This window comes from Pseudorca crassidens, chromosome 15, assembly GCF_039906515.1.
Source record: "Pseudorca crassidens isolate mPseCra1 chromosome 15, mPseCra1.hap1, whole genome shotgun sequence".
NCBI lineage: Eukaryota > Metazoa > Chordata > Mammalia > Artiodactyla > Delphinidae > Pseudorca > Pseudorca crassidens.
This window is the reverse complement of record NC_090310.1, coordinates 15,739,294-15,752,496: the sequence shown is the minus strand read 5'-3', so window position 1 is coordinate 15,752,496 and position 13,203 is coordinate 15,739,294. Positions and strand designations below refer to the sequence as shown.

The following is a 13,203-nucleotide window of genomic DNA, read 5'->3' as shown; positions in this document are numbered from 1 at the left end:
GCAGTCGGAAGCTGGTCATTCCCTCCCCCTAGGTGGTCTTATCAAATAAGAGCCAGCTCCGAATACTCAGCTCCAGCTCTTAAAATTCCTAACCCCTCATTGGTGCTTGCGGAGATTAGCTTGAGGAGGTGGCTGTTGACAGCGCCCGGTGACTGGACTGTTCTCATCACTGAAATAACTAAGTACGTGCTGATTGGCCTCTTGGGCCAGACTCTAGGACGCTGTTGCTAGGTAACGCCTGACAGGAGGCCGGGTTCGCAAGAACAGGATCAGGAGCCTCCGGAGGTTACCATGTAGCGAGCCCGCATTGGTCAGCGTCCTCTGGGCTATTCCACCTCAGCTCCTTCTGTTCTGCTGACCCACAAGGCCTCGGAGAGTGCGTCCTGGCCGCAAAATTAACTGGGTTCCTGTCCTGAGAGAAGCCAGTAGGGAGCTGAGCACCTTTGTGGAATTTCTACATTGCCCCAGGTGCACAACAACCTTCTTAGAATCATCTAACCTTGATCAACGCTCCATGTGAGGGTAGGGACTGTGGTCTCTATTTAAGAATAAGAACATTGAGATTCATTAAGATTTGTGCACTTTCGTGTATTATATTATTCTTTAAAAAAAAAAAGTAATGTATATCTCAATATGTAAATGCTTGGGCAGGGCTTTGCCAAAGGATTTAGTGAAGCAATCATATGGAAATATGCTTGCACTACATATAGGATTTCTATGAACACAGCAGCTACAAACTCAGGCTGTCACAGATGGGTGGTGCTGCTGATTCAAATTCAAGTGTGGCCATCTGTGCAATGATTTTCCAAAATGGCAAATAATTCTTGGCAAAGTTCCAAACAAAACAAAATACAGTCTTTCCTCCATTTATACAGGCCTTTCTGGAAAAGTCAGGATTAAAACTGTACTTGTAAGTTTGTGCTTCTATATAAAATAAATATAGGTTCTGTACTCAGATAATTACAAACCTGTTTTCACTTACACGCATGTCCACGGGGCATTCTGAGCATGGTAGAGGACAAGGGACACTTTTTCACTGAGCAGGGCTGGCTGGTTTTGAGCAAGACAGCTGATACCCCTGGGCCCACCCATTATCCATAGATAAGGAAGGATCCCTTATCTATGTCGATTAGAAATTGTCCATTCTCCCGCTTTGGAAGGTAAGCTCCTTGAGGAGAGAAACTTTGCCTGTTTTTTTTCCCCCATGGATTTGTCCTAAACTACAGGTACACAATAGACTCGGGACTGGCATGGGAAAACCATGAGAAGGAAGGACTCGGGTAACAGGATTTTAGGTCATATGCTAGCAACAGGAGTAAAGTGTAGTTGAATAGTCAACTAAAATATCTAGAAAAAAATAAGAAGCTCTCGGCTTATCAACCATGTGAAAATGTTTAGCAGCCAATTAGATGTGCAGGCCTAGAGGAGGATTTCTCAATCGCAGCACTATTAATATTTTCAGTCAGAGAATTCTTTGTTGTGAGGCGCTGTCCTGTGCTTGGTAGGATGTTTAGTGGAAGCATCCCTAGCCTCTACCCACTAGATGTCAGTAGCGCACACATAGCCCTCCCTGGACCTTCCGTTCCCCCCCACCCCCACCCCCATGCTGGACAACCAAAAAATGTCTCTATACATTGCCAAACACCCCCTGAGGGGTGGGGTAGTGGGGAGTCACCCCCCCAAGTGGGGAATCACTGGCCTAGAGGTTATAATGACAGTTGGAACCAAGGAAAAGAGGTTGGATGCCTGAACCTTGGGAAAATGTATTTTTAAAAAAATTTATTTTATTTATTTTTGGCTGAATTGGGTCTTCGTTGCTGCGCATGGGCTTTCTTTAGTTGCGGTGAGCAGGGGCTACTCTTCGTTGTGGCGCACGGGCTTCTCATGGCGGTGGCTTCTCTTGCTGCGGAGCACGGGCTCTAGGCGCACGGGCCTCAGTAGTTGTGGCTCACGGGCTCTATAGCGCAGGCTCAGTAGCTGTGGCGAATGGGCCCAGCTGCTCTGCAGCATGTGGGATCTTCCTCGACCAGGGCTCAAACCCGTATCCCCAGCATCGGCAGGCGGATTCTTAACCACTGCGCCATCAAGGAAGCCCCATCATATTTATTCTAAAAGGCATGCATTAGTTCTGAGAGGCTGACACCCAATTATTTGCAGCCTCCTGAGTTTTGTCCTCTGGTCCTTTGCACAGTTGGGATGACCCATGCACAGTCTCCCCACCGACCCCCTTTCCCTCAGTTCTTAGATGATTCATCACTTTCTCTGAGGTTTCTCTAGCTCTGCTTATGTGCACTTTTGGGAACCTGCATATAAGCCGAGTTTAGCATTTATCTCACTAGGCCCTGGTCTGTTTACTTGTCTGTCTGTGGACAAGGACTCTCACTGTCTTGCTCACCACAGTATTTTTTGTGTCTGGCATGTGGTTTGAGTTTTGAAAATGTGTTGAGCAAATAAATGGACATGTCATCCCATATTTATAGCCTTCTTTTTTTATTGATTTATTTATTTTTGGCTGCGTTGGGTCTTCTTTGCTGCGCACAGGTTTTCTCTTGTTGCGGCGAGTGGGGGCTACTCTTCGTTGTGGTGCGTGGGCTTCTCATTGCGGTGGCTTCTCTTGTTGTGGAACACGGGCTCTAGGAGCACAGGCTTCAGTAGTTGTGGCTCGTGGGCTCTAGAGCGCAGGCTTAGCAGTTGTGGCGCATGGGCCCCGTCGCTCTGCAGCATGTGGGATCCTCCCGGGCCAGGGCTCGAACCCATGTCCCCTGCCTTGGCAGGCGGATTCTTAACCATTGCGCCACCAGGGAAGCCCTAGAGCCTTCTTGACCAGCCAGGGCCCTTGCCTCCCATGTCTAGGCCTCTTTCTCTGGAGGAAAGGTCATAGCCAGGTGAATGTATTTTGTGTGTGTCGTGGACCTCCCTGCCTCAGCATTGCCACTGATACCACTGCCCCTCTGCCTTCTCAGCCTGTAGTATCAGGTACAGTCATTTCTAGAAACCTCTACCTGGACTTGTTTTCTGAGTGTTGTCTAGAGCTGGCCTCCACCTGAAACCACAGGATGTCAGGAATGGCCTTTAGATAACATGGCAGCTGTCTAGTCCAACTTTCTCCATTTCAGTTGAGCCAGCTGTCCTCACAGGCACCATCTGCTCTCATTTATTATTTTTTTCTTAGGTGCGATAGGAGCATTCAAAATGCATTTAAGGAATATGTCTGCAATGCAGATTTTAAACCTCTCTCAAAAATGGCCTACTCTCTGAAATATCTGCATAGTAATTGCAGTAGGAACTTTCAAGATTCGTATATTCCATTTTCTTTAGTGCTAAAACACTAGTATTTTTGTTGGTGATGGTATAAGTGTGGGTGCAATTGGGAGAATCCACATAGCAATTTCAACAAGCAGAAGTTTATTAAACAGAATTATTGGGAGTTCCCAATAATTGGGGTGGCTTAGTGGTTAGGATTCTGGGCTTTCACTGCTGTGGCCCAGGTTCAATCCCTGGTCAGGGAACTGAGATCCTGCAAGCCATGCGGCGCAGCCAAAAAAAAAAAAGAATCATCGGGACTTTCCGGGTGGTCCAGTGGTCCCTCCCAATGCAGGGGACATGGGTTCAGCCTCTGGATGGGGAACTGGGATCCCACATGCCACGGGGCAACTAAGCCCCCGCACTCTGGAGCAACCAAGCCTCTACGCTCTGGAGCTCGTGCACCACAACTAGAGAAAAGCCCATGCACTGCAACGAAGATCCTGTGTGCCATGACTAGGACCTGATTCAGCCAAATAAATAAAATTTAAAAATACTTTAAAAAAAAAGAATGATCAACTAAAAAAGGGAATTAGAGAAATGAGGGATTGGATTATGTATTAGTTTCCTAGGGCTGCCGTGACAAATTACCACAAATTGGGTGCCTTAAGACAACATAAATCTATTCTCTCGTAGTTCTGGAGACTAGAATCCTGAAATCAAGGCATCAGCAGGGCCATACTCCCTTTGAGACCCTAGGGGGAATCTTTCCGTGCCTCTTCCTAGCTTCTGGTGGTTTGCTGGTGATCTCTGGCATTCCTTAGATTTGTACATGCATCACTCTAATTTCTGCCTCTGTTACCACATGGCATTCTTCTTGCATGTCTCTTTGTGTGTCTTCACATGGCCTTCTCCTTTCCATGAGTCTGTGTCCAAACTTCCTTCTTCTTACAAGGACACCAGTAATTGGATTGAGGCCCAACCAAATACAGTATGATTTCAATGATTATGTCTGCAAAGACTCTATTTCCAAATAAGGTCACAGTCACAGGAACTGGGACACAATTCTGAGGGACACAATTCTGCCTGCTATAGATAGTAAGAAGGAAAGAGAATTCTAAAGAATGCAGGAATAGCAGCTATAAGAGCAGCCACTACCCCTCAGCTGGAGATACTGCACCTAAGAAAGAGCCTCTACCTGGGCCTCCCTGGAGCTGAGATCCAGAATTTTGGGGGGAGAACACAGAAGTCACTGGAGTGTCACTCTGGTGGAACATGCTGGAAATCTTCCCTCTAGGGTGCCAGGGAAAACTGTTCATGGGAAGGTGTCTCACCAGAGGCACTGTACCATTAAACTGTCCAAGGGGTGTACCAGGGGAAGCTGCTGGCATTTGGGTGCCGCTGGCCATTACGTACTTCAGGAGCCTGCCAATAGGGCTCATGGGAACCAGGAAGCAAAGCCCTTCCTTCCTGCAATGTCTCCCCAACTCTCTACTGACAAAACATTAATTGTGCCAGCTGGGAAAGAAAAAGTAGTTAAAGGGCCCAGATCCATTTTCACAGAGCAGGCAAAAAGAATGAATTTTTTTCCAAGAGGTAATAAATGAATAACTGGCACAGTGACATACATCTGTTTCAGATACTAATAGGTAGCTCCCGTTACACTTCTTGACTCTCTCTCTAATCCTCCCAATGTTCTTCCTTCCCCTGACATCCTCACCATAAGCCCTATCACTTTTTCTCTGGCCGCACTGTGGGATAAGTGGCATCTTAGTTCCCTGACCAAGGATTGAACCCGTGCTCCCTGCAGGGGAAGTGTGGAGTCTTAACCACTGGACTGCCAGGGAAGTCCAGGCCCTATCACTTTACCATTCAGTTCCTCCAAACTTGACACCTGCCTATCATACCCACTTAAATAAATAAATAAATAAATAAAAAATAAAAGGAGGTGAGGACAGTAGTGGTGGCAGATGGTTCTAGACTGGGGAAGACGAGTTAGACGATGGGCAGGACCACTTTCCCCAGATAAATAAAAATTCTAGCAAGTAGCTGACCAGAGTGGAAGAGCCCCCAGAGGTGGTCTTGAAAGCTCCTCACCAGGGGAACTAAATTGGACAGGAGTGTGCTGGCACCTGGTGGACTAAATACTTCAGGGTGGAGGGGACTGAGGCTGAGGGAAGCAGCAGAGGCAACGGCCACCTTGTACACAGGCATATAAACTCCAAACTCCTAGGGACAGGCATCTGTCTGTTCCCACAGCATGGCACACAGGTAATGAAATTTTGTTGAATGGTTGATGCGAACCAGAGTAGCAACCCAAACCCAAGACTTCCTGTCATTTCTCTGGGGTGGTTCTTGGCAAAGGGCTATAACTGAACATCCCTCCATCTCAACACCCTGCAGCCACAACCCAACCCAATCCTCCCTGGCTGATCTAGAGCTCAGGCTAGAGGCTTCTACAGAGAAAGATACTGAGCAGAGTAGCTGGCTTGAGGACCAGAAGGGATAGAGCACTCTGAGGGAAAGAGGCGGTTTTTATCATCCTCTTTTTACCTGCAGCCTGAGACTTAACTTACTTATCTGGCACTTTCAGATGTGCCTTCTCACTTGATCTTCTAAGTCTATTTTGAGGCAGGCACGACAGGGTTTATTGTTCCCATTTTACAAATGAGACCACTAAGGCCAGGAACAGTTAAGCAGATGTGAGCCCAGAGCCTAAAGGGGTCCAGAGTTTCTTAAGGATACACGGATGTGCCAATCTCCAGCCATATCACCTGTCCTGTAGGAGGCTGGCTGAGGCCTCTTGCCACTGGATCAGCACACATTGGCCACGCCTGGGGTGTGTACACAGGTGGTAGATAAAGTAAGAGTTTTTGAAATGGTAGTCACAAAGAGGTGACTGGAAATCCTCCCTCTAGGGTTATTTCCAGAGGCAAGGCCGTGAGGGTGTGAAGGCTCGTCACTGCTGGCCTGGGCTGAGGGCCAAGAAACCGCAGTCCACCTTATTCAATTTGATGAACTCCAGCACCCCAAGTTAGGATCATAGGGCTGGGCCCTCCCCGCCAGATTCTCAGGCCCTTTCTTTAGGCTACTTCCTTTGCCCTCAAAACTCAGATCAGGCTTGCTCGGCCCTTGAAAGGTTTTCATTGCCCTGGAGTCTGGGAAACACCTGTGTATTTAAGCAGGAAAGTGAAAGCCTACAGGGGCCCTCTCAACTCATCAAAGTTGAGAGGGATCTCTACTCACAGCTGGAAGCATCACCATACCAGCAGGGAACATCCTCAGGCACCTGTGTAGCCGGCCCTGCTCCAGCGGGGAGAGAGAACACTTCTAGTTGGAAGAGCTGTTGCTTATTCGCACCAGAAGTCTCACCATGCATTTCCAGAGGCCCCAGCAGGCCTTGTGCCACAGAGAGTCACTGTAGTCCCAGAGACCTATCTGGATGAGTCCTTGGTTAGAGTCGGGAGTCTTCATTTTCCACACCAACTCTTACTGATGCTGTTCTTTCCATATCTTCCTTTCTGGATCATTACTCTTATCACTCAATCCCATAAAAGAGAATTATGCTGGGCTGAGTAGGTCACTCTGCACCTTCATCTCAGACCCAGGATTCTAGGCTCCAGGCTTTTTTGTTCTATCAAGAAAATAAATACTAGGGAATCCCCTGGCGATCTAGTGGTTAGGACTCCCAGCTTCCACTGTAGGGGGCAGGGGCTCGATCCCTGGTCGGGGAATTAAGATTCCGCATGCCCTGGGAGCGCGGCCAAAAATAAATAATTTTTTTTAAATAAAGAAAAAAAAGAAGAGTACTAGAGTTTGGACCAGGGAATCCTGGGGAAGGAGAACTAGTGGAGGCATGGGCTTTGGTTAGGCAGTGAGGGCGCCTTCACAGTACAAGAAGCCAGTACATGCCCACTACCTCCCCACCAACAGCCGGCTCCTGGTATAAAATTTCCGTGACGCAGCCTCTCTAAGCAGCAGGATTCCATCCCCGATCCCCTACTACTAAGGACTATTTACACACCCCATCAGCCAGGCCCCTCTTGAAAGAGGGCTCGTGGGAGCCCCAGAGAAAAGCGGACCCATCAAGCACGCCAAGGTGGTTACTGGTCTTCTGCAATGACGCCTCTGTACTGAGCCCTCTATAGAACACTCGGGTAAAGTGAAGCTCAATGCCCCACCCTCTTCCCCACTTTGAGCCCAGTCTCTCCAGGCCACCGTGCGAGCAAAGGAGCCTGAGGCGGCACCAGCCCTAGCCAAACTCTTCCCTGCAACGTGAGAACCCGGTTCAGGAGCCTTCGATGATACTGGAAACGGGCTCAATGGGGCCTCTCTAGGAAATTGGGAATTTCACATATCGTTAGCACTCAGTTCACGTTTATTGGCCTAAAAACGAAAGAACCGGAAGATGCCCTTAGAAAACGTGGCGGCAGCCTAGCTTCAGGACAGTTGCCTCAATAGCTCAAGAAACTTGCCATAGCCTTCGGCCACTCACTGACCGGAGAAGATGACGCCGTCCGGTCTACTTCGGTTCATCTGGTTCAGCGTAATCTGCCCTCAATTATAATGGCGGCGCTGCCAAATTTGGCTTCTTGCCCCTAGGGATGATGGCCGCCAGGCGGCTTCACTTAGTTTCTCACCACCCCGGAAGACGGGGACCGGCGATTGGGCGGTGCCCCAAGGCTTCGAGAAGAAGGCCCTCGGCGGTTGGGCAGTGCTGGGTAAGGCTAGTTTTAAAGGAGCCGGAGGTGGGAGCCGTCGAAGACCCGGGATCCGCGGGAGGCGGCGGTGAGCGGCGCGTGGGGGAGGGCACCGAACGGCTGCAGAGAGGGCGGGAGGAGGGAGGGAAAGAAACTTTTGAACCATCTGGTCCCCGGCTGGGGAGAGAGCTGGGCGGGGATCAGGGGAGGGCGGAGGGAGGGGGTCTGTGGGCGGGACCTCCCGGGATTGGAGTGAAGGGGGGGTATCTGCTTGACAGTGGATCCCCAGGGATCCCGACTGAGTTCCTGATGCTCAAGCTCGGGCCGCCCCTGTCTGAGTGGAGCTTTGCGGAGCCGAAGCTCACAGGGAGAGGAGGATCCTCGCGCGGCGTCTGTTTGGAGGAACCGCGCTGTAGGATTCTTTCCGCGGGGGTCTAGTCTAGGGCATCTAGTGGGAGTGGGGAACCGTCGGCGTGTGGGAGTATTGCTTCGGAGTCCTCGGCCACTCGCTAGGGGTGGATGAGAATTGAAGAGGGTTCCGGCGGAAACTGAGCCTCCGAGGACTGGGATCCCAGCTGATCCCGGGGGAATCTCCGGGCGGAATCTGCAGGGACAAAGGCCCCAGGAGGCTCGGGCCGTGGGAGAACGGGGGCCGCAGCAATCCAGGTTTTCGCGGCCCAGACAGGGCGCGAGTGATCCGCTGGTCGCTGCGGCGGCAGCGGGAAGACACCCGTTCCTGGCAGCCAGGCGGGGGCGCCCTTACGCGCCCCAGGGCTCCGGCCCGTGAGCTACCGGGAGCCGCGGGAGGACCATGAAGGGCGGAGCCCCACGGGAGGGGCTGGCCTTCACTCCCGGCTCCCCCGCTCCCCCCCTACCCCAGGCTGGAGCCTGGGATCCCCCAGGGACTCCCCGGAGCCGCCGCTTCCCCCATGGACTTGCCCGGGGACTCCAGGTGAGAGCGCACCCCGCCCGCCTGTCTTGAGCCCGGGAAACGGGGAGCCTGGTGGCCGTACCGGGGAAACCACAGAGCCAACAACAGGCTCAGGCGACCGTCCTCTGCTTCTCTCATCCTCCAGCCCGCCTGGCCGGCAGGGTCTGTGCCGCCAGCCCCTGGCTCGAGCGTTATGGGGAGCCAGGAGCCCCAAACGGCCGAAGCTGCAGCCCCTCGGGGCCCCTTCGCCGTTGGAAAAAGCCTCTCGGCGGGTCCTGGCCGTGGTCCTGGAAGATGTCATGGCTGCCCACATGGTGAGCCCCTTGAACTGAGAGGCCCCCTTCTCCCTCAGGTCCCCTCAGTACCAAAGTCAAACTAGATCACTAGTGAGGATAACTGAGGTCCAAACACCTCACACTCCCACTCGTCCATCAGGCAGCCTCCCTAATGCTAGATTTTTTTTTTTGTCTTTTGTTTTTCCTTGGCTCTCACTCCAGCCTGGAATTGGGCAGTGTCTCCAGTGCCCATTCCCCACTACCAACTCTGTTGGGCTGAAACCACATCCCTACAACTCTTAAGTATGAGAAACCCTTCTGCTTTCTTCCCAGCCCAACTTCTAGGCAATCCTTGGGAAGTAGGCTGAGGACTTTGGCTCCATTGCACAGATTAGAAAAACTGAGGCCCCAAATAGGGCAGTGACTCACTCCAGGTCACCCTCTCCTTTTCATTTCTTCAAATAGCCTGGGTGACATTATCCAGCTCCCACACCAGCAGCTCAGGACACTGTCATATCTGGCCCTTAATTGAGGGCCATCACTGACCTCTTCTTTGGGGATCTTGAATGAATTCTAGCCACGATTTGTGTCATTTTTGTGGCATAGGGCACTGTTAGGCACAGGGAGGTCCTGTCCAGCCTCATTCCATCACCTTGCTCTTGACACTTCCTCCTCCCCTAGGTCCCCCTGGTGCCCCAAGAGGAGATCTCCACCCCACGGCACTGCAGCAACCGTCGGGATTCTGTCCACAGCCATCCACCTGCCTCACCACCCCGACAGGCCACGTGGTCCCCACAAGCCAGGTGAGCATGGCAGGATGGGGGGTAAGCTGGGAACACAGCTGAGCCCCACTGATATTCCTGGTCCCTCTCTAGGCCTCCCGACCCACTGCACTTATGCCGAGAGCCCTTGAGCCGTGTGCATCGGCCCCATTCCACACTGAGGCGGCGATCAAGGACAACACCTGGCCCAGAGGAGGGCCCTTCACAAAAGGTGGACCAGGCCCCCCAGCCCACTCTGGTGGTGATGCTAGAGGACATTGCCAGCTCCAGACCCCCAGCGGAGGTATGGAAACTTCAGGGAAAGATGTCAGGAGTTCAGCTGGGGGCAGGCATGCCAGTGGGCATAGAAGACAGGGGTAGGAGGGCTGAGTCTGGGGTGGATTTTGCTCAGAGCAAGGAGGACAGCGTTTTAGGGCGGAAGACACTGTCTGAGCAAAGACCTATATGAAAAAGTCTTTAGTGTGAACCCAGGCAGGAATCTGGAGACCGAGAGAGTCGGGATGTGGGAAGCTACGGAGACTACAGGGGGCTTCCCTGCCTCCTCACAACCATCCCGTTTATATCCAGGGCTTTGCCGATGAGACTCCCAACTTCACCGTCCCAGCGAGAAGGTGAGAGGGCTGGGGAAGGGATTATCAAGATGTGCAGGCAACAGCCATTATCCAGGCAGCCAGAGCTAGGGGCATCAGAATTTACATGTCCAGTCCTTCCTTGTAGCACTTTCAGAAGCCTTAAGGGACAGGGGATGTGCTGGCTCAGGTGGGATCTGAATCTGGAAGCTTCCTCAGCCTTTAACTTGCCCCTTCACCCCAGAACTGAGCCAAGGATGATGGTTCACCAGCCAAAGCCTCCACCCAGGGATGTGGAACCCTCATTCCAGCCATCTGCCCTGTCTGCAAACCCTCTGGAGAGCCCACCACCAGGTAAGGACTCAGATGGATGAGACTTGGGGTTCTGGAACATTCTAGCTGAGCTTAGAAGTGTGAGGTGACGAGTTGGGGATGGGGCTTAACCCCCTCCTGGGGCAGAGCTTGGTGTATGAAGATGGGGTTTAAACTTCAGAGACCTGAAGCTTAACTTCTAAATTTAGGGCTTGGTATTTTAGGGATGGGCTTATTCCTCTGTGGGCAAAGATTAGTGTTTGGGGAGGGACTAAGGCTACTGAAGTGGGGCTTAGACACCTGCAGCTGAGGAATACCCACCTGACCCTCTCCTTTCCTCAGCCCCAGATCCTGTTCTGGAGCTCCCATCGACCCCACCGCCATCCAGCCTTTTACGCCCCCGCCTCAGTCCCTGGGGCTTGGCCCCCCTCTTCCATTCCGTCCGCTCCAAGCTGGAGAGCTTTGCTGACATCTTCCTCACACCCAACAAAGCCCCACGGCCCCCGCCCCCATCACCCCCCATGAAGTTGGAGTTGAAGATTGCCATCTCAGAGGCCGAGCAGTCTGGGGCTGCTGAGGGCACTGCATCTGTCAGTCCCCGGCCCCCTATCCGCCAATGGCGGGCCCAAGACCAGAATCCCCCAGCACCTCTCCCTAAGCCCTCTCTGGGCCGAAGCCACTCCTGCCCTGATCTGGGGCCCCCCGGCCCAGATACCTGCAGCTGGCCCCCTGCTCCACCCCACCCAAGCCGGCCACGGCCTCGGCGGCACACTGTGGGTGGTGGAGAGATGGCCCGAGCCCCGCCACCCCCTCGGCCCTGTCTCCGGAAAGAGGTCTTCCCTCTTGGAGGAGTGGGAGGCTCTCCTCCCCTCGTCACATCTTGCTCGTCTACCACGTCCACTTCTTCCTTCTCTGAACCTGCAGAACCCAGGTAGTGCTCTTGATAAACCCTCCTTAAAGCTCTGGCCATAGTCTGGGCCCAGCCTCCTTCCCTAGTATCCAGTGGGCAGGAGATGGGGATGTTGCTGTGAATGCTGTTTGGCCCTGAGCTTTGACCTTCTCTGCAGGTTGAGCTCAACCAAGAGGAAGGAGCCAAGGGCCTCAGAAGACCAGGTGCTTTCAGACCCCAAGACCAAGGTAGAGGTACAGATGAAGGGGGAGGAGACAAGTGGGAGCCTGAGCCCATGCTGCACTTTTACACTCTGCCCCGTTTTTGCAGAGCATGGGAAAGGTTTCTCGATTCAGAATACGCAGGACACCGGCCCGTTCTCAACCAAACCTTACACCAATGGGGCTGCCTCGACCAATCAGGTGAGAGGCTTCTTGTGCACGGAGCTGCCTTGGCCAAACAGGTGTAGGCTCAGATCCCCTGAGTGTGGCTTCATCTCCTCTCAGGGAGCACAGTCCAGCTTGGAGGAGTCAATTTGGTCTGGACATGGTTTATGCTTAGAACCATTTGTCTGCCTCAGGCAGCACTCCTGGCACGTCCTAGAAACTGAAATACAGACCAGGCCTTGACTATCCCTTCTCCAGGCCCACTGGCCCCAGGTTTCTCAGAGGCCTCTGCTCCTCTTTGCTCACAGGTTGAACAAGAAGGAGTTCAGCTTAGAAGAAATTTACACCAACAAGAATTACCAGTCACCCACAACCAGGAGGTGAGAAACTTTGAAGGCTTGGGGGTGACAGAGGGAAATCTGGAACCAGGGGGCGTGCTGGTAACCAGCACTCCTCCCTGCCTGGTCCAGGACCTTTGAGACCATCTTTGAGGAACCCCGGGAGCGCAACGGGACTCTGATTTTCACCAGCTCAAGGAAGCTCCGGCGAACTGTAGAGTTTCGGGACAGTAGTCTTCCTCGATCCCGGCGGCCATCTCGCGGGGCCCGGGCTGCAGCTGGCAGGACCCTTACTCCCAATCTGGCCCCCAGCCCAGATGTAGGACCCCTGCTGCAGCAGCGACTGCAGGAGCTGGATGCCTTGCTCCTGGAGGAGGAGGAAGGGGATCGAGAGCGGCCCCATCGGACTTAGAAGCTCCATCTGTTTGTCCATCCGTCCTGGAGGGAGGGGAAGTCTCTGAGACAGTTATATTTTTTTCTCTGTGTTTCTAGTAAAGTTTTCGATATGTTTCTGATTCTTTTGTATGTCTCTAGCTGAGTTTGAGATTAACTGGCAGTACTGGTTGATGTTTCTACTTTGGCACCCGAAACTGGGAAACGGGAGGAACCAGGGAAGATGATGAAGGTTGGATATAGGGAGGGGGTAAAGGAATGGTCATTGGAGATACCCTCTTGATTTGAGAATTTTCCTATGTGGAGGGATACTTCTGAGTATGCTCCAGAAGCTAATGTGACCCTGGTCAGGGTTCTCTCAGTTCACTTACATCAAGGAGGAGAC

General features: G+C 52.4%; 2 protein-coding genes across 6 annotated transcripts in view; one reads left to right on the top strand and one right to left on the bottom strand.

Moving 5' to 3' along the window:
• The window catches only part of LOC137206532 (zinc finger protein 689), a 32,029-nt gene extending 24,920 nt beyond the window's left edge, over positions 1–7,109 (bottom strand). The window contains exon 1 of the mRNA XM_067705230.1: positions 6,616–7,109. Within this exon, the coding sequence (XP_067561331.1) occupies positions 6,616–6,622 (7 nt within the window). The 5' untranslated portion in view covers positions 6,623–7,109. The remainder of the gene's footprint in view (positions 1–6,615) is intronic.
• A 716-nt stretch (positions 7,110–7,825) lies between these two features.
• PRR14 (proline rich 14) lies at positions 7,826–12,940 on the top strand. Of its 5 annotated transcripts, none has more exons than XM_067706139.1 (12): positions 7,826–7,964; positions 8,824–8,895; positions 9,020–9,188; positions 9,831–9,952; positions 10,025–10,214; positions 10,499–10,542; positions 10,745–10,854; positions 11,155–11,743; positions 11,880–11,955; positions 12,032–12,123; positions 12,396–12,467; positions 12,558–12,940. In XM_067706139.1, exons 2-12 carry the CDS (start codon positions 8,873–8,875, stop codon positions 12,835–12,837), a joined length of 1,767 nt encoding a protein of 588 aa, XP_067562240.1. In that variant the 5' UTR covers positions 7,826–7,964; positions 8,824–8,872; the 3' UTR covers positions 12,838–12,940. The 5 variants fall into 5 exon arrangements, with proteins under 5 accessions (XP_067562240.1, XP_067562239.1, XP_067562243.1 ...); XM_067706138.1 differs by having other exon boundaries at positions 7,826–8,031; XM_067706142.1 differs by lacking the exon at positions 8,824–8,895 and having other exon boundaries at positions 7,826–8,031.
• Positions 12,941–13,203: the final 263 nt, after the last annotated feature.